Source organism: Lepisosteus platostomus, chromosome 12 (genome assembly GCF_059453375.1).
Source record: "Lepisosteus platostomus isolate fLepPlt1 chromosome 12, fLepPlt1.hap1, whole genome shotgun sequence".
NCBI lineage: Eukaryota > Metazoa > Chordata > Actinopteri > Semionotiformes > Lepisosteidae > Lepisosteus > Lepisosteus platostomus.
This window is the reverse complement of record NC_142622.1, coordinates 8,838,474-8,859,934: the sequence shown is the minus strand read 5'-3', so window position 1 is coordinate 8,859,934 and position 21,461 is coordinate 8,838,474. Positions and strand designations below refer to the sequence as shown.

The 21,461-nt window shown below is 40.3% G+C and overlaps 1 protein-coding gene across 2 annotated transcripts in view; it reads right to left on the bottom strand.

Moving 5' to 3' along the window:
* The window catches only part of vps13b (vacuolar protein sorting 13 homolog B), a 325,535-nt gene that overhangs the window by 141,841 nt on the left and 162,233 nt on the right, over positions 1–21,461 (bottom strand). For both annotated transcript variants that reach the window (XM_088600797.1, XM_088600796.1), the window contains exons 23-25: positions 11,288–11,522; positions 9,374–9,594; positions 1,822–2,025 (exon numbers count right to left, since the gene is read on the bottom strand). In XM_088600797.1, coding sequence (XP_088456923.1) covers positions 1,822–2,025; positions 9,374–9,594; positions 11,288–11,522 — 660 coding nt within the window. The remainder of the gene's footprint in view (positions 1–1,821; positions 2,026–9,373; positions 9,595–11,287; positions 11,523–21,461) is intronic.

The window sequence follows — 21,461 nt, the reverse complement described above, 5'->3', positions numbered from 1 at the left end:
GACCTCCTGGTTCTGCCGAGGCAGTACCAAAAAACCGCAGATGTTATCATCTACCAGTTTCTAACACAGTGAGCCAACAGCCGGAGCTCAGCTACTTTCCCACACCTACTTTCGCCAAGACCTAAAGCATACACTTTAATTCCTCCACCAAGCTCAGTAAACTGACTAAAGGGCAGAGCTTGTTTTCCTTGCAGAATTGGTCTTTGCTCGTCAGACCCACAGATCGCAGGCTGGGAAATGCCAAAGAGCATGAGTGTGTGTGTGGGGAGGGGTGTTTTGGCTTCACCACTGCAGAACCTTATCAAAACAGCTCCTGCATTCTTGCTCAATCACTGCGTTTCCCCATGGACTAAACACTTCTACCACTGTGTGCACTTAAGTAAACACTGACAAGTGGGCTGTCATAGCCTGCAGTACCTATGTCTGTTACTACCGTGACTCAGGGTGAGGAGGTATTATTAAATGTTTGTGATTGTCGGTACCACAGGCGACACAACATGGGACGCTTGTCTAGCGTCAGATAACTTCACCTCCAGTTAGCACAGCATCACTACCTAAGAATTAAGATGCTCGAATATCCATAGTATATTATATTTCATTATTATGCAATCTACTGTATGTATAAAACAGAGGGGGTAAAATGTCCCATTGGTGTATTTGACAGCTTTCTTAATGTTCAAATCCTTTATTCTTTTATTAATATCTATTCCTTAAGGCTAAACAAACTTTTTTATCAAATATCTGTTTCTATAATTAGATTTATAAATAAATGTGTAAATATACATACTTCCCATTCATAATTACCTTTATAACTGTAAGATTAAACACACACTGTGCCCAAGTGTTATGAACCTAACTGTTCTTAACAGGTAGATTTTATTTTAAGGTAGTTTTATATTAAACTGTGTGCAGGTTACCCTAATTAAAAAAAAGTTTCAAACAGATTTATACTTTAAAGGCATCTGTAATATTTCTAGAGATGTTAAGAGAGATAGAGAGATTAGAGAGTTCCAGCTCTCCAGCATGTGTCACTCTAGGTAGTGACAAGTTCATACCTAGAGTGACATAACCTCCTTTTCAAAAATATTAGATATATTAACTAAAATACACAACATATTTCCAAGTTCTTTACATCGTGGGTTAAATTCCCTAGATTGCAATCCAAATTGTGAAATGTACAGCTTTTGGTGCTTCAGATTTACTATTTTTTCTATAACCAAAGTGATTTTTAATCAAAACTCTCCCTGTTGTTTGCTTAATGAACCCAGAAACACAATACATTTATATAAGAATTATTGGGACAATGTACAGTAAACACATCAGTTCATAAAAGTAAGATGCAAGCTTTTAGTTTTAGCTTAACTTTAAAAAGTTCTAAATGTGATCCTAGAAAAATAACTAATTATAATAAGAAGAGAGAGGATCTCCAGATTTTATATTCAAAACTACGTAATCCAGACATACAGAGCATAACAAAAAGCACAAGCACAATTACACACTAGATGACAAGAGATTTTTAGCTTAAAAATGTTGTTTTACAAACATTCACGTTAGGATTAGCTGCTTTTGCTGAGAAACGCCAATTGGGTTACAGCATAAGGCCCTGTGCACAAGCTTTTAGCTTTTGTATAATTTTAAGTGGAATGAAAACCCTTTTGTTTATAATAATGGATGTACTTCAAGCATGAATCCTGTTTACATTTTTGATTCTGGCTCCCTTCGGCTTCTGGGATTGATCCGCTGCAGGGCCAAACCACAGGAGCTCAGCAGCGAGGCTGCCAGCGTGCAGCCTGCTGCCCGGGCACCGCGGAGCGCACTCACCTCGGTGGGAGAGCCGAAGTCGGCCGAGGGGCTGCAGGTGCTGGTGTCGGGCTGCGCCGTGCCAGCGCTGCTCCTCACGGGAGACGAGGGCGCCGCCCCCGCGGGCGGCTCGGGGAAGCGCGCGGCCTGGCGAAGGATGCCTCGCTTCTGGATCCTGGTCCACGTCGTATTCCAGCTGTGGAACAGCTCGTAGAGCAGCTGGACCTGCAGGCAAGAGCGCCGAGCAAGAAAAATAAACCGAGCACACGCTGGGCATCACCATCTTTCACTTGCCTGACTCGACAAAGAGCCGCGCCATCCAAATTAATCAAAATCCATGCACAAAACAGTGCACAAAGAAACTAACTACTGCCTAGAAGCAACTCTGGATCTAAAACCTATTTTCCAGGACTCTGATTCTTTCTGAAAGGAAAACAAGCTTCCAACTTTTACAGTAGGAGATGACAAAAGCCCAATTAGGACGTATTGCACAGACAATGCACTGAATTCAAAGAGTCTGTGCTGTACCTTTTTTACGTGGAAACAGAATACACATGGAGAGAAAAGCACTAAAGATTAACTCTTTATGATCCAGCTGTGCAGTGCAAAACAAAAACAGTCTGCAACCAACTGCAGTACTTGGGTGCCTTATCTACCATTTACTAGGTGTCATCAAAAGCTCTCTCAGACTCTACTAATAAAATCTAACAGTAACCAGTCATTGTACTGTTTCTAGCCCTTTATCTAAAGGGTTTAGATAGAGAAAAAATCAAAATAAAAACATCAGACTTCTAAGCAAGAAAATACGAAGTTTTTTGAAGAACACTGGATGATTCTCAATTGCTTAACTATTTATAGCCCTTGCTTACAGCAACCCTAAATGAGTTCAGGTGCAAAAGAATAATTTGAAAGGCCACAAAATTAGTGTAATGACCTCTGTCTGTGTATAATCAAACTGGATTAACTTGACTTGGAAGTAAATTTGTCTGTCTCTGCAAGTTCCCTCAGACAGATATTGAATTTCACAGCACAACATGCACTGCGTGATACACCAAGAAGACCAAAGAGCTTTGGAAATGAGCCAGGAACAAAGTGGTGGTGGAATGAGCATCATACCATCATACCACCCAGACACTACCCAGACCATCCTGCCCTTCCAAACTGAGCAGAGGGGCATAACCGTAACCTGATTATGGATGCCACTGAGAAGCCCACAATGACTTTGAAATATCCTGCTTTTGAGATGGGAGTGACTGTTCATACATTGCAAACATCCTCGTCACCACACGAACCTGGCCTGTATGGGTGAGTGGCAAAAAAGAAGCCACAGCAAAAAAAAAAAAAATGACAGTATGTCTGGTGCAAACCCTACACAGCACATCACCTAGTTACTACATTCCATGGCGATAGGAACATCATGAAATGGGTAAGCTTCTCATCATCAGAACCCACAGAAATGGTCGCAAATGAAAGCAGGCCATTCCTCCCATCCAGCCTGTTTGATGGTAGTTAATTAATCTGCCAGTTTTTGAAAGATGGTAGGGGCTTCAAAAACACGTCTGGGTAGATTGTTCCATGCACCAACAACTGAGATTTAAACCTAAGCCTGCGGAAGAGAACTAAGACACAAACACAGCACCTTAGATCATTTGACCATTCAGATATGTGCAAAGTCATCACAATTCATCAGGGACGTAGCAATGAGAAGCCATATGAAACTGAGTGATGACTGAGCAAAGTACAGGGGAAACCTGCACGAGTCAGCCAAGAAACTAGTACTAGGTCAAAAAGTCAAATTTTAAAGAGACGATGATCCAAAACACAAGGCCAAAGCCACAATGGAGTGGTTTGACAACAAGACAGTTAACGTCCTTGAGTAGCCCAGTTAAAGTCCTGACTTGAGTCCAATTGAAAATTTATGACAAGGCTTGAAGGTTGCACTCCATCAAAGATCCTCAACAAACATGTCAGAACTCGGGGAATTTTGCCAGGAATAATGAACAGAATTATAGCACCGCACGGTGAAAAAACTGATAGAGACCCATCCAAAAAGACAGAGCAGAAACGTATGGCAAATGAGCTTCCACTAAGTACTGACTTTGGGGGCTTAATACTTACATAATAACTACATTTCAGTTTATCTTCTTTGCAGGTTTTACTGATGTTTGACCTCCTTTGGGATAACTGAACACCAATTATCTACGAAGAACTGACCACAGCATTGGAAATAAATCCAAAAACCTTATTAAAAAACTACCACAATGAAACACTGAAACGTATCCCTGTATGAAGAGTATTCAGATATTTTAAATGTCCTTAAAAAAGGACAAAACATTAAAAACCCAATATATACAAGAATACAGATCCTTATTTTTCCAACATCCGCATTTCGGTCATTCACATACTGTATATCACTGAGCGATGACTGAGCAAAGTACCAGCGAAACCTGCACGAGGCAGCCAGGAAACTGGTCAGAAAGTTACATTTTAAAGAGATGATGATCCGAAAACACAGGGTTTAACTGTGATCTACACTTTATAGAGCATTTTTCATAATGATGCAAACAACGCAAAAACAAAACTCAGAAACGCATACATATACAAAATGTCACACAACAAATTAAACACAAAATTAAAAGGCGGAGCACGAACGCTAGGCTGGAGAGCGGATCAGCAGTGTGGGATGACCTGCGGGTGCGTTGGGAATAGAACAGAAATCCCGATTTCTCTGGGCTCAGGACCAAGTTTCAGGATCAGAAAGAAGGTCAAAGGGCATGGAGAGGTGCATCAGGACACAAGTTCACTTACAGTATGTAACCAGGAGGAAAACCACTCACACTCTTGAGGGTGAGCTGTGGAAAGTTCAGGCGATACAGTAGGTATGTTCATGTATCTCAGCCATTAGAATCATAGCATCTTGGTACAGAACATACATCAGCGTCTAAGGAACATCGATTTTTTCAGCATGCACAGAGTGCAAAGGGACAGGCAAAGGTTTATTCCGCGCTGAAAGGAAAAGAAAAGAGACAGCATTTCGGCTGCGGAGCCTTCAGTTGAAACACTGTTGTTTTTTTTATTTTCCTCTCAGCATGGAACAAACCTTTACCTGTTCCTTTATTAACAACGTGTCTGGACACCCCAGCATAAAGGAATCAGGTATGAAAAAACTGGCACATTAGCTGCGGGAGTTGGACTTCCTCTTCTCAATATATTTAAACATGTTGTGAATTATCGACAAGGACAAAAAAATCCAAGACTCGTGGGATTGGATTAGGTTAATCAGGATCACTGTTACTGATGTGCACTGAACCTACTGGATCACTGAAAAATATTTGGGATTTCAAGCCCTGGAGGTAAATAATGGTTCTGCCATGCCCAGATGTTAAAACAGCATCCATAAAAAAATAGATTAAAAGAAGCCAGTGGCACTCCTCATGTTATCTATTTACTCCATCTCCACTGTTCTCTCCCCATGGAAACTGGATGTAATGCATGGCTCATTCTCAGGGCTGGTGATGTTTCAGTCGCTGCTCACACGTCTGTTTGGACATACAATATTTAAAAAAAACAGCCAGAGGAGTAATTCTAAACTTGCAAGTTACAAAAAAATGAAATAATATAAAAACAAAAATATGTGTAGAGGCAATAATAAGACATGTGAATTTATTAATTATATTTATTTATATGGAACCTTTAAGGGGGGGGGACGACAGTCTTTTACAGTGAGCTAATTTCTGGATGTCGATGATCCCTCGCTATCCAACTTCTTTGTCTCCCAGGACATTTCACTTCAGAACTATAAAGGGTAATGTGGTACTGCTAACAGTGCTGGATTCGTTTGGTCAGAGTATACACAAATGTTCCATAAATAAGCATAAATCAAAGGAAAAGAATGACAATACATTACCATATACTGTTTTAAACATGGCCAAGAATAAACGCTAACACATATTCACCAGAGCAGACAGCTGGATGCCATACTAGACCAGTCATTACAGAAAACTAAAAAGCTGATATTTATAAACGTTACAGCCTCCGGATACACCAGGCATATGCAGCTTGTTTTTTATTTAATGTGGGCAGTGCAGATTCAGAGACTGCTTTGCCTGCCTTTGCTGCCTCAGTAACCTACATTCGCTGCCTGGATCTCTGCGATCTCTCCTTTGTAATTGCTGGTAACAAGTGTGTTTACGGTTTATCCTTGAAAACACCACTTCGCAATAAGCAGGAGAAAATAGTTAATCTTTCCACATGTTAGAGGTTCATTTCAAACTATTCCAAATATCCTGTTTGAGCCCCAATCCCGAGGCACCCCCCCCCCACAAGTAGACAGAATGCCAGGTCTCGCCAAAAAGAAAAGTCACTAGATAAGGTATTTATTGCTGGTTTAAGAAAAAAGGCAAATCAGTTTTTAATAAGAAAATGTAAAGAATAGGGAAAAAAAACACTCTCCCTGCTTTTTGTTTATTTATGGCAGAGTGTACATCTACAGATGTCATATGTTTTTGCAGAAGCTAGTAAAAATCTTTCTTTCAACTCCTGTTTTATTGTGGCTGAGATTTCAGAAGGCCTTTTGTCTTTCTTGTGCTGGTGTCTGTCTATTAGGGACTGTGCCCCACATTGGATGCCAAAGAGCCCTTAATAACTTAAAAAACACCTCATTTAAATTTGTCATGAGGAAGAGCTACTGTATATTGGTGTGTGTTTGTGGGGAAGCAGGCAGGTGTTAGGATGACAGACAACCTTGCTTCCATTTTTTCAAAATGCCTGTCAAAATGAATCACGGAGGACTAAAGCATACCTGTAACTTTAAAGCATACCCTAACACTAGTTTCATTTCTTGAAAATAAAGTGGGTAAATATGCTAATTCAAGCTGACAGGTTTGAAAGTCCTATACAAGAACCAAGAACACAGCCCAATCTTGTGTAAATCTGGTTCTACAGAAAAAAGATCACGGGCAAGTGCTGTACTTTCCAAGATGGCCATGAGGTACCTTTTTTCTTTTTAACTTAAAGCTTGCAACAAAAAAAACATCAGCCAGCCACATGCTTTAGGTCAAGGCTGCTTTATTACCTTTGCAAAAGCCCTGTCTGGTCTTAACTTTTCAACTGGTAACAGAGTGAGTGGTGACGCAGTCTTTAACTTCCAGTTGATCTTAATTCAAGGCACTTGGATAGTTACTGTAGGCAGTGGTAACTCTAGCTTTAATTTCAATACAGTACATTGCTTTTGAACGCCGGCGACTACTACAGTAACTACCATTGTAAGATAAAAAAAAAGCTTAAATACTTTGACGCTTCTTTATGTTTGCCATGCGCCTGGCATCTACCTACTTGGGTGTTCTGAGAGTGCACAGCACAAGCTGATGCCTGCATCAGAAGACGGGACTGGTGCTCCCAGCTCCTTCGTGTGCATGTGATCAAAACACACAGGCCTTCTGAATTCCTGCCTTCACAAAAGGATGTTCCTCCTCTGACAGCTTGATGGCTTTTCCCCTCTACTGAGAAAGTCCCTGCTGCTGCACTGCTGGTGGCACTTTGAGCAACTGTGCTGCTCTTACATCCCCACATACATTCCCACAAATAGTTTGATAATTGGAAGAAGGTCTCAGAGAGTGGTGTGAGGTCTCTTTTGTTCTAGGCCTTGGCAACACTTCTTAAACTCTGCGGTGCAGTCTAATTGTTATTAGTTTAACCAACTTCTGTTCAGAATTAGCAGCAAATTTAAAGATTAAACGTAAAAAGAGCTGGACTCTCAGCTGTTGGTCCAACAGATAATGAAACAAGTTGCTCTGTAAATGACGGCATTTATTTTGGTCTTTGATAAATAATGGGAGATCTGACGAGCTTTAATGTTAATAATGATTTATTTCATTCTGTGCTGCAATTAAATCTACATTTTCTCATGACAATGAAAGGTATGAGGACAAAAGTAGCTTGGAATCCTATTTGAATGTTGTTCAATAATTACAGAGTTAGGCCAAGGAGGATGAGCTGAGATTTTTTTCTCTTAAAGTGACCTCAAAAAGAACATCTCACTGCAAACTCACAGAATGTTTGTTTTTTCTCCGCCAGTGCAAATTAAATTAAAGGGCACAACCCTAATATTGTTTATTTCTGTTACCCACCACATAAACACAATGACACAAGGCATTTATGAGGGCAATGCAAAGCCAGGGCATTATTCATATTTTCCAAGAAAAAAGAGCTCTATTCAGGTATCACAGACTAAAACTCTGATGTTTCAAGACAGCCTGTCTCAGCCAAGGGAATTATGCATGTGAACATTTGCAAAAATGTGTTCCAAAACAGTGTGGGAACAGTCCCTTTCGATGTCAGTAATTCTGCTTTATTCCAAAAAGCAGTTAGGAAGATGCCAGTGTTTGTTAAGCGTGTTTGCTGAAATTCTGGATTGCAAGAGGCTCTGTTCGCTTCATTCGGCTCACAAATCCAAACAGTTCCAACTGGTTTCCGACCTTCAAACGTGCAAGAGCTGACATAATAACAGAGTTTTTCAAAACAGCAGAATCTGATCCATATTCTATTTAACTTAATTTGACCTTCATTTTAAGGTTTGCTTTTGTAATGTTATTTGACTCAGAGAAAAACAGAGATAGGAGTAAAAAGCTTACCCAACAGGCCTTCTCAGCAGATGTTACATAACCGCCTGCAAGCCCACATATCTACACTAAGGGTTAATCATCTTTCTGCCTCACGCAAGGACACCCATATCCTCCTCACACATGGTGCAACGCCATTAACGGTGTCGGACGTCAAACCTGCCCCCACCTTCCTGGGCCCTGCTTGGCTTGGGTGGGGGAACCGCTGAAAGAGAAGGCTTTTTATCCCTCTCTCCAGCCCTAATAACCAAATCATCAAGATTCTGAAATCTGTGTGGGTTCATATCCAAAGTCTGATACTGTGGTATTAACTTGATACCGTCAAATTACTTCAAAACATGAACCGGAGGCCACTGAATTTAATTACACACGCACAATGCCTGCAGTCCGCTGGTCATGGATTACATAAAGACACATGAGAAGAGCACTAATGAGCAAATACAGTGTCTCCATCCAAAGACTTGTGGGCAAGTGGCACTGGGTCACCGAACAATTCTATCCTGGAAGCAGCTCCCATCAGAGGGCGCAGTCTGTCCCTACCTAAAACACAGCAACGAACCGCACACCTGGAACTGATTCAGCCACATTAGGCAAATGTGCATCTCAGGCTACAGTTACTAAGACTTAAGGAAGAGAACATTTGAGATCACATCAAAGAAAGGCTAAATCCCACCCCCTATTCCAAAGGACTGAGTCTTAAGGAGTTGTAAAAGGAGGACAGAAAAAGGAAGGATAGGATTATTTAAAGGGGAAAAAAAAGTTAGTGTTAATTTGAAACGACATTCATCTGTTTCCTTTAAACGCTCTTTTAGGTAACTATATGATAACCATAGCTGTTACAGTTTACTACGCTCCCTACCCCCACGGCCAGGAATAAATCTAGTGATTAATGTAACTGTGCCACCTATTTTTTTTTTTTTAACAGCTGCGGTCAGCACGAGGAAGAGACCCACCTGTGGGTTGCAGCACTTGATCTCCAGGCTCTCCAGGTCCACATGGAGGCAGACGATGAAGGAGTGCCGGATCTCGGGGCCTGAGGCCTGCAGCTTGTGGGAGGTGACGGCCAGGGTGGACGTGCAGCCCAGGGGGTCCAGCAGGCTGAAGGAGCGCTGCTGCCCCAGCAGAGTGTACACGCTGAACTGGCTCAGGCTCACCGTCCACGGGAAAGCATCGCCTGAAGGACAGGGGGAGAGAGGCAGGGAGAGGGCAGACGAGCAGGGATGAACATCTCAGGAGCAGCTCAGGACTCAACGCGCTGGCTGTGGAGCTCCGGCAGCCTGGCCTGCGTTTACTGCTCCCTATCCCTGGATAAACAGTGCTGCCAGGAGCAACTTTCTGCTCGCTGGACACAGAAAACTGGACTGAAGGCGGGGGTAGAGTTTGTTGTCCAAGAGGAAGTGGAATTCTCGAAGACGGAGCAAGTAAAGGTTAATTCCAAGTCTGAAAAATAGAAAGGAGAAACGCGACGTTTGGGCTGCTCGGCCACCTTCCACACACGAAGAAGCCCCGACAGCCAAAACGTTGTTTCTCTTTTCTGTTTTTCAGACGTGGAATTAACCTTTACAGCCAACGCATGCTGACACAGCTGCCCATTACAACATTCTCAAAATTGCGTGCTTTTCATGTCATCCTTTTCAAAGCTGTTAAAGCCAGCACTTTACTTACAATTCGATCAGAATCAGAAGAGTTATTGCTCTGTAGTACTACACTGTGTGTGAACTGCTTCAAAATGTTATGCATTAACAGAGCCCTTATGGTTTGTTTTTAATTAGTCTAAGTAAATCCTAGATAATTGCACCATTTGTTCTTTAATACAATAACAAATTAAAAGCACTTCAAAACAGTTATATTTTTCAGAGCAGCCTGAGTGTGTTGCTGGCTCCGTGAAGATATAAAATATTGGCTTTGACAGTCTGGATCAAAAAAATGCTTTAAAATTCATTTACGGCAATAACTATTTTCACTTGTCCAATTACAGTTTGTTAACATCAAAACCCAATGAAAATCTTCTGATAAAAAAACAAAACTATACAGCTCTACAAAAGTTAAATGAAACAACTAATTCAAGCATCTGCCAGAGAACAATAAAATATTTTTCCATTTGACTTTTAATAAATTCACACAGCCAAGAAAGATAATTAGACAATATGACTTCTGAAATGCCCAAACATTAACCATTCTCACTAGGTTTTGCTGCGATTATAAACTCATTCAATAATAATAGCACGCAGAGAATGCTGGGTGGCTCATCTGCAATATGAAAAGTAATGCAGGCAATAAATGATTCTTTTTTATGCAACATACTGGATAGTAGATAGTATAGTAGGTCAAGAGGAGATCTGTGTTGTACAAACTCATCAAAAACAATATTAAAGTATAATGAGTTTTCCATTCAATATATTTGTTCAATTATAACATTATATACTGTAGCACAAACACGAGGCTAAAGGAAGTTTAAAAGGAGTAAAACAAGTTTTAATAATCAAAGGCTATTTTTTCATATTATCATGATGGCGTTTGAATCCGTTGGACCTGTAGAAATTCTTCTCTTTCATTTCTGGGATTCATATAGAGGGAACAGGCCGAGAGTAAATGCATACAGTACCTGATCGAAGCAGCCCTGTGCAGTATGTGCCATACGAATACTAATCGAAAAAACACACATGAAATACCTGCACATCTCGGAAAAAAAGGTTTTGATTCCTAAACTTCCAAATTTTTAAAACATAGGTGTCATGAGTGGTTAACCCCACATGCTATCCAACCACGAATATGAAATGAATGCTCCACAGGCATGAGGATAATGATACCTATCGCAACTGGACTTAAAATGTTCATGTGTATCACTTAAGTAATTAAAGACTTACCTTCTTCAAGAACCGGCCTGGATACAACAAACGGAATTTCCTGGAGTGGCTCCATGTACTTATGGCCAGCACTCATCACACTTATTTGGGGGAGACATATTACTAGAGTCCCAGGCATGCTGGCCTGGTTGTGGTACCAGCTTCGCACTGTGCCAGGAATATCCCCCGATACAATGGTGCTCGGGGAAGGCAGGCTGTCATTTGGGACGAATATACAACACGACTGTAGCTCCAGCTAGAAAGCCAAAACAGAGGAAAAAAAGGGTTACTTTCCTTTTATTTAAAGAATGATGAATGAATTAAACTAAACTGGATCTCCATCACACACTACGCGGAAAAAATAGGTTCTGCCATGAAATTAGACACACTGCAGTGCTATCTAAGCTAATGGGTGAGAGCACTTTTTCATAACTTTGAGGTCTGGATCCATCTTTTGCTACTTGGATCCAAGTCTGAAATTACAATTTATCCGTGACAGAAATCCGCTAGAATAAAGCACTGCATCCACCAAAGAATATTTTAATGCATTTCATCAATTCCATGGATATGATCAGGACCAATAAGTGGCACAGTGCATCTGACAGCAGTATCGCAAAGTGCGCTCATGGTTCATAGAAACTGGGCGTTCATGGAAAGACCTACTAAAAGCAGTACAGCACAATATCTGCGTTTAATAATTTTTTTTTTGTAACTGTTGGGCCTCTGACAGGAATTAGAAAACACACACAGTAGTAACAGAATATGAGACAGTGCTGTGATGTTGCAGTCGTCCTACCTTTCATCATTCTAAAAACAGGATATACAATTGCATGCCTGTCCCACGTGGTTTCCTTTTTTCATTAGTCTTCAAAGTAGCGTTTGAAATATGAATACTTTCACGCGCTGATACTTGCGGCCTGTTTCTTAAAGACAGGCACGCATAAAAACTCCTGCTGTTGTTTGATGGGCTACTGGATCTCTTGAAACGTTTCAGAATCTGGAAGGGTGCAAAGCAAGTACTGTACTGTACATATTGAATAGGCCTGGAAGCTCTAGTTTGCCTTACGGGCAAACCAGCTAATGAATTAATTTATTATGGTATGAGCAGCTTAGTTTTTAAGATGGTGTTACAGAAGCATTTCCTAGACCATAATAACATAGAATGAAGGCCACGCACTGTGGTCCTTATTTAGCTCTGCAAAACAAATGCTCATTCTAATGCTTACTATATGTGCATCTTATGAGTGTGTAGTTAATTTACACAGCACTCACAGTGTAGTTAATTTACACAGCACAGTGAACTAACTTTTTTATTGCACTAAGGATGCTAAGTACATACTTGTTAGCTTTACATTTCTCTAACCATTTTGTAGCAAGAAAGCCATAACAGCCAGTTTTTACTGCCGGTGGAACAGTGTGGTTAGAATTGATTTGCTCACAAAGTGTATTTCAATAACATCTGTCACAAACACAAGTGTATTGTAGACCTCATTCACTTTTCACAGCCAAAACTATAGTTAAGAAGCAGTAAAATTTTCAACATCATCAGTATATAAAATGTATTTTTTAAAAGAATGATTAAAAAGAACCCATCCAATAATTTTCCAACAATATACCCTTCATTTTGTGCAGATTATACTTTTATTTTTCCATATTTTGTAGCAGCTCTTGTATTCCTAAAAAAAAGAGTTTGAAATGGCTTGTTTTCTTTCACACACTGAAAAAATGGGGGAGTCCATTAAGGAACAAAATATTTGTGGGAAACTCATATGAGACAGTGATTCCGACAAAATCAAAGGTTTTCAGTTCTTCCAGAAACTTGGAAACCCATGGAAAATCCAAGTCATTTATGTACTGTTTTTCTGGCATTTCATATTCCATCCTCTGCCTGGGCTGAGATGTAGGCTCAACAGAAACACACAAGCTGACAGCAGCACTCTTTCTTAGCAGTCACCCTGCACAGTGCTCCTAACGTTTTGTAAAGTGTTAAAAAAGACATTTTGAATGGAAAGATTTCTAAGGCTTGCCATGAGAAATCAAGAAGACCCCTTTTAGTTATTTCCTTCCATGAATATTATAAAGAAGCAGAATAGGAGAATAGGGTTTCTAATGTCTAGTGAAACTGGACAGCTCTGAGTTTGTATTATACAGTACATGCAAAGACAGAAAACATTTCCCCTCAAACTTGCTTGAAACATCTCCAGTATATCAGAAATCGATTAGTTTTTTTAATGTTCCCTGAAAGATAAATATTATTATAAGCACCTTTCCTTGTACTAAAGAATACTTGCAGCTCAAATAATAAATGGTGTAACCCTGGTTATCCATCGTAACCCTGTTTAGCCAGAAAAGTTGCACGGCTGCATTTAAATGCCTACATTTAGGGGAAAACTCTGGTTTTGATAAAATCCCTCAGTATTTTGTATTACCATCAGTATTCATATAATTGAATTCATCTGTTGTACACCCAGTAAAATGAATTGCTTATTTTTTGTAGAAAATACTACCTTATTTTGTAGTATACATAAGTAAGATGGGTCTAATTCTGAAATTCCCACCTAAGTTGCTCGGAAGATATAATGACTGGACTTCTTTTTATTCTGAGAGAATGTGGATTTGGAGATCAGTTATACTGTCATTTTTTTAAAGTCATTCACACACAGGCCATTTTTCCAAAAATATTTGCCAAGATTAAGATACATTACAAAAGCATTTTAATCAAAGCTTATCCCCCAAAAAAGGACACTGAGCTGAAAACCTTACACAACTGATGTCACTCAGTCTAGAGGATGACACTGGTGTTGTAGATACAATTCCAGTGAGGAAAAGTACTGCAATCCCCTGAAAACAGTTCAACATCTGCAAAGACATGCTATGGTGTAGCTACATAGCTAGACTCTGTACATACAAACAAAACTCCCTCTTTCTTCCCATTGTCTGCCTGTTGACATTAAACACAGTGATAAACCAAGAGAATTTACATCTACAAGTGTGTGAAAATGTGTGGCTGTTAGGTCCTGGCTGTTGAAAGCATATTATAAACACGGTCACTGATGAGCCAGCTGTTTTCAGAAGCACATATTTCCTTAACATCTCAAAGAGACGAGGCGCCCTTCTGAGTGCAGTTTGAGATCTACCATCCCGTAACAGTCTGGGACAGATGTGCCTTGAGCGACCGGACTGTCCCAACAGCATGTGCCACTTGGTCAAACCTACTGACCAGGGAAACACTTCAGCTTCCGATATCGTCAGTGCCCAAGTCTGCTGTGAGCACTGTGGGATGTGCAGTGGGGAGACAGGTCAGACGACAAGTGGATACAGGTACATTTTGTAGAAAAGTGTACACAAAACTCCACAGAGGCTCAGCAGGTTCAGGTCTGTCATCCAAACGTGGGTCATGTCACTGACCGACAGTGACTGTGATCGTGTACAGGGGGACCTGCAACAGCTATTTAAAATTCCTCAAAGGCACTGACAAAGTCAGCCTAGAGGATTTCTTCAGAAGGAACGGGGTAACAGGAACCAGGGGGCACGTGTGGAAACAAAGCGGAGGTGCACCTCATTTAAGAACAGGAGGAACCTCTTATCATCAAAATATCATGGGAGCAAGGAACCAGCTACCCTTCCACGTGGTTAAAGCCAATACCAATACCCAGGCTTCTTTAAAGAAACAGCTGGATGAGATCTATGGTTCAGTTAACTACTCTCACCCAAACAGGCTAGACTGGCCAAATGGCTTCCTCTCTTTGAGAAGACAGACCTTTCTTAGAAAATAGGATGGGAGGATCTCCAGCCTGTCTTGTGCGTGCAGCAATGTGTCTCTGCCCCAAATAGTGCTGCACCTCTGCTACAGGGCTGTACTGCCAGTGTCATAGTAAACGACCGAGACGTTCTCATTCTCTACTGTGTGAGGTCCCAGAGTTCAGACCCTTGAGCTGACACGCGAAAAGCATACAGCTGGCGGATCCCAAAACTCAGGAGGGCAGAACAAAAAAATAACTAGCTACTCCCAAACGTCTGCCCAGTCTGACACACCCAGTGCTCACAGACGGCAGAAAAGGCTGAACTGATGAACAACAGGTGATTCCAAACAAGGGAAGTACAGAAGAAGGAAAAAAAATCACTGGAAAAAATGAAATCTGTTTGTGCTTATTTGGCCAAGCATAATTAAGATTTGAAAATGTTGAACACCAGAATGGCAAAGGGGCTTTCATCCTTCATAATTCGGACAAATATTCAAATATTCTGGGAAAATCTAGAAGATGAATAATTGATTGCAGAAGAAAAAGTATCCAAATGTTACAGGATCCTGGCTGCAAATCCCACAATGCCTTAGGGTTTAGAGGTCTTAACAAGGACCACTGAACTACTACAGTTCAGATGTTCACTGTGTGACATGGTAACATAATGGGAATAAATCACCCCGCAAGCCAATGTCAGTTCCTATAGCACCGGGAGTTTTTTTGAGTTTTGGAAGAACACTGTGAACGTCTTTGGTCAGCATCCCCACTTGCACCAACGTAAATTTCTTGCCAAAGGGCCGGTATTCTAAAGCAGTGCGACTTACCACCTCCTTGCATCCAAAAACACAGAGGCTATATGAAAGTTCTGCCCCAGAATAGCATAAGACATTAACGGTTTCACAATGATTCCATCTTATTCAAGCAGGGAAAGACAGGTCCATGAACTGTGCACTCTGTTCACATTTCTCACGCAGCAAAAAAAGGGAAAACTGCCTCCCTTTTAATTTCTAGAAAATCTTTAGAGATGACAAATAGAAAATATTCCCACTGGACTGGCACTGTTGCAGTTGTTTTCAGTGGGGTACTCTTGCTTAGCTACTGAATAACAAACAGAAGGTACTTCATGAGTTCCCTATCTTTAGATATTACAGTATATTATTAAACTTTCCACTCTTCCACGACTTTTTATGAAGAATGAAGGGCAAATAAATATAAGATCACATGTTCTTATACATCTAAGGTTCACAATATTTTGTTACTGTGTTGTTGTATTGTATTCTTAGCACAAAACCCTTGCCCATTGCAAGTGGCCCTAGTGCTTATTTTTAAAGATTTTAAGCTGAGTCAGCAGAGGCTATATATATTATATATTATTATGCACCCCCGCGTTATTAGTGGTAATTCTTCATTTCCTCATAGAATGAATCTTACTACTTTAAGGATTAATGTAAAGATCTTTAATTTTAATGCCAAAAGTTTCCTTTCTATCTTTTTCTGCAAGTTACTGCATTCACTGTTAAGAGTTTTACTTTTTAACTTTCTTTTCTAGGTGGTGCCTACATTGTTGACTTAAATAGTGTTACAATCACAGCTTTACTGAAAAACGCTGGGGTTGACGGCTTCATTCCCGATCCGTGTGATGCCAGTGTGGAGGTGTAGTGTCAGTTACTTCCCACTGTGCCCAACATTTCCAGCGCCTCCTGCCGCTTTGTTGTTCTTCATCTGTCCTTCGGATGAGACGTGAAACCGAGGTCCTGACGCTCTGTGGTCATTAAAAATCCCAGGGCGCTTCTCGAAAAGAGTAGGGGTGTAACCCCGGTGTCCTGGCCAAATTTCCAATTGGCCCTCACCAATCATGGCCTCCTAATAATCCCCATCTATGAATTGGCTACATTACTCTGCTCTCCTCCCCACTGATAGCTGATGTGTGGTGAGCGTTCTAGCGCACTATGGCTGCCATCGCATCATCCAGGTGGATGCTGCACATTGGTGGTGGTGGAGGGGAGTCCCCATTACCTGTGAAGCGCTTTGAGTGGAGTGTCCAGAAAAGCGCTATATAAGTGTAAGCAATTATTATTATTAATCTGTGCACTTGGCATTCCGGGGACTTGCTGGTAAAGTTAAAAGCTCGTCTCTAACCAGGGCTCGGTGGATGAACTGAATATCAATTGAAGATCAGGACTTCCCCTTCCTTAGGTCTAAAACTTCCTTGGTTTGGGGTAAATGGGACATAAACAGTCCATGTGGTTGTAAATAAACCACAGCCATCATTTTGGTTTCCCTTGTCTGTCCACCACCTGCTCCTCCTGTCAAAAAGTTCTCATTTGGACCTCTGTCTTTCCTTGTTGGTGGTCCAGCCTCTCGTGCTAGGAGTCTGGGTTGTTCTGCTATGCCCAGGAAGCCTTGTGCTCTCGACCACCGATCACCTGATAATTTTCCAGAAACCAATTCTGGTGTTTCCTGGTATAAAACCCAACTGTCTCTTTGCAGCCAAGGCGATATTTACCTTGAGTCCTTCTAAAGTGGTGCAAACATTTGTCTGCTGTTCTGCATCCAAGCTTGAGGGTGATTCCCTAACACATTCTTGAAAAATGCTCTCCTTTGCTTGGGTCCATCAGTGCTTTGACATTGACGTTTTCTTTTGTGTGTAAGAAAGTGAGCTTGCTGAAGGGATGTGACGATCCAGCAATTTTGAGCTTTTTGAGATTTTCAACTGCCTAGGATCCATGACGAGTACAAGATGATACATTTTGGAAGCCTTCATTTTCATTACAATGTGAAGAAATGTAGGAAGATTGCTGCATAAATACGTAAGTAAATTAAAGTTTAAGATATAATTTCCATTACTATTTTTCCAGGCTCTTTTTATGCATTGGGTGATCCAGAAAATTACCTTGTTTATGTTGGAAATGCACCATGTAGAATAATAACAACACAGTGTGCTATGAATATCTGAATGGTTTAATGCACCATTTACGATGGTAGGAGGTCAGATGAATTTGTCTTCTCATGTTTCTAAAGTCACTGATTAACATCATGTCCTGTCAAAATGAAATGAAATAATTTAATATAACAAAACAGTTACGGTCATCTTAGAAACCCTTTTAGGTTTTTCATTTTCCAAATGGAAATGCTTTCCAGTTCCCACTCACACTGTAGGCGTAAAGGACATTTTACATGTATCTAAAAAAATAACACAAAAAGATATGGGAAAATGAATGCAAATAAATCTACATACAGTACAATGTAACACTGGTTCTAACTGCATAGTCATTGGTCAGGAGAGGAAGAAAGCCCACATATATATTTTTAAAATAAATCATACTGGAACTTGGCCAAGACACCTGAATTAACATTGTATTCTTCAAACAAGTACTCTGAGACTTCTTTTCTTTTTAATAACCTCATTGTACAAGGGGCCTCTGCTTAATGCTTCCTATGAAGGACAGCACCTGTAACAGCAAAGAGCTCCCCAGCTCTCTGCTCTGTGTTGACTTAGTTCAGGCTCAGAATCACTACCCGAGAAGAAACAGCACTTTATTTTTATATTTATCCTGGGGCTGAAATCACTGAAGAGTCTTGGCCAAGTTGACTACTATAGCCAAATGGTTATAAATACTGTATGTACAAGGTAACAAAGTGCCATTTAAGCTTGTTCAAGCTGTTAAGTGCACTTCAGTCACTAAATTTAGCTAGGGGCATCTATAGCCTTTTTTCTTTTTTTGCTATTTTGAACTGATATAACAGTAGGGGAAGTAGACATCCAGTGCAGTTTCAGCAGAAAGCTCTGACCCGGTTCATTCCAAAATTACTTTCCCCACTGCATGACAGTGCCTTATAGTATAGTAAAACCAGGCTCAGCTATTTAAACTTGTCCTTATCCTAGCTCTTACAGTAAACCGAAAGGGCATGTTGCTGCCAGTCTGCTAATTCAAGTAATGAAACCAATGTATCAAGCATCGGAAATCAACAATAATCCTGTGCAAACTACACAAATCCTGCATCAGCCGAGCACAAGAAAATAAATGACGAAGGGAAAGGGTCAGCCTGCTCTGTGGTGACCTTGGAAGTTTCCTCACAATGCTTCCACTTCACAGCGTTGTGAAGGAGAATACCTCATGTCACTACAGTGTGCACTGTAAATTGAGCATATGACCTGAGCAGGATGTTATGGAGTTGTTGCTGTACAGATGAGACAACCAAAAGCAAAACCACATGTGAACCTTATTTAAACAAATGTAATGATTAACTTTAAAAAAAAAAAGACACTGTAAGAAAGACAGCAAATCTGGCTCCTTAAAGCAGAATGTCTTCTGTGGCATGCACATGTCCAGTCAAAGCAATGATAAGTGATACAAGCAGTCTACATAAAGATGTTATCACTACGAGTGGTAGCCTTCTACAGCGGGGACTATTACACCTGATTCAAGTACATAATATTACAAGATACTGACCAAGTCATCCTCAATACCGTATTACCTACAGTACAGTACCTAGCTGTTCTATTGAGCTCATTTTTTCCCCAAAACTGTAAAACACTGTATCATGTAGTAATAAAATACAGGAAATAACCCTTCAAGCAGGGAAAGGAAATAAAATACACCCTTGATAGTTTACCTATGAAGACATTCAGAGCTTTCAACACCAGTGCAAACTTGAAGAACCTGAGCCACACAGCACAAGCATTTATTTCTATAAACTTCATCTCTGTATCGCGTGCATGAATTATTTTCTTTCTGTATATTTGTGGCGATACAAATAAACAACAGTGACTTTTTTTCAGTTCTTCACAGACAGGAAGAAACAGCTCATTTAATTTTTTTTAAAGTTTATTTTAATTTAATTTAAATAATAATGGGAAAAAAAACTATTTAGAAACTGTACAACTTCAGTAAAAAATAAAATACAAATAAGAATGAATAAAATGACCTCAACACCCAGGTATCCCACAAGCATTTTTGTGAACACAGTCAGAACAGAAGGAAGGAATTCACTCATTCCACAAATAACTGCAAAGCCTGGCAAACAGGCCACTGATATCCCCATTAATTCCACAATCCAAGTCCAGTGCAATTACACAATCTGACACAAATTCACTGTGGCATGGCAAAGGGGGAAATCTGAGAAGGTAAATACTTTGCATCATGAAAATCTGTTGTTTGTTTCTGCTTTGGGGCAGTGTTTGTATTATACCGGTAGGTTTACGGTGATCCAAGTTTGGGCTTTAATGTTGGTGGTCCCGAAAGCAACTTTGCACTGTTACAGATGTTTAAGGGTATATAATCCTGTGAGTTCTCATTGCTCTAACCCCCTGTGTTCACTTATTACTTTTATAAGATAATCACATATATGTACTTTTCCACTTATATCCAGAGAGCCAAAGGTAATGTCTAGCAGAAGCTAGCAGGAAGGTTATGGTTAAGGCTGTAGCAAATGTGAGCAGCATAATTCACATTCGCTCACATTCAGCTCACGCCTAATGACAGATGAACTGTTAAATTTAATTTGACTAATTAACAGCAAATGGATCCAAACCTAACCACGGTGGAATGTTTCTCCCCCCAATTAATTTTTAAAACTTAGAAAAATATTCATAACATTTACCATTTTTATGTTGCATGAAACATATTTTTGAACATGCTATTTGGTTGTGTCAAAGTTACCCTGCTAGGAGTTTTCACAGCACATTCTCTCTCTGTGCCACCCTCACTCACATGCATGTCTGTGCCTTTTCATAGTCCTACAGTGAATAAGCTGAGCACAATACTCATGCTTTTCAAAGGTTTTGGCAGCTATTCAAAGAATCCTGGACATCTCCCAAGCAAGGTGAGCTGTCAAGCCCATGTTAGAAAACAGGGCAGATTAATAACCCAATGTTTTAAGCACAAGCAGTGTTATTTACTATTAGAAATATTAAAATGTATTTTAAGATGTGTATTCCAAGGCATCTATGATTTGTGTCATACCCACCCACAATGAAATGATACTTATATATCTAAAAAAAAAACATTCCGTTATTAAACTAAACCTAGGAACAATCATTTATGTCCTAACAATTTCGGGGAAAAAAATATGATTTATGCGCGCAAAATGAAAGTCGCAATTGTAAATCTTGTGACAATTCAGAGATCTGACAATTGCAGGGAAAGAAAATGAAGTAATCTGCCTGTAAGAGCTCCTCAAGCCAGGGGTCAGGTCCTGTTCATGGAAACCATCTGGCTGGGTCCCTCCGAGCCACACCAAACACAAATGATCTTTTAAAAAAAATATCCTATTCATTAATGCATCACAGCTGCAGCGAGCGTTACTTCATTTTTCCATGGCAACATCCTTTCTGTTTCAAGGATCCGATTTCAGTTTTGGTAGCAACGTGTTCCTCCGCCAATACTGAACACATTCATGTGTTAAATAGGAGGAATTATTGCAAATTCCTGAAACAGAATCACCTCCTG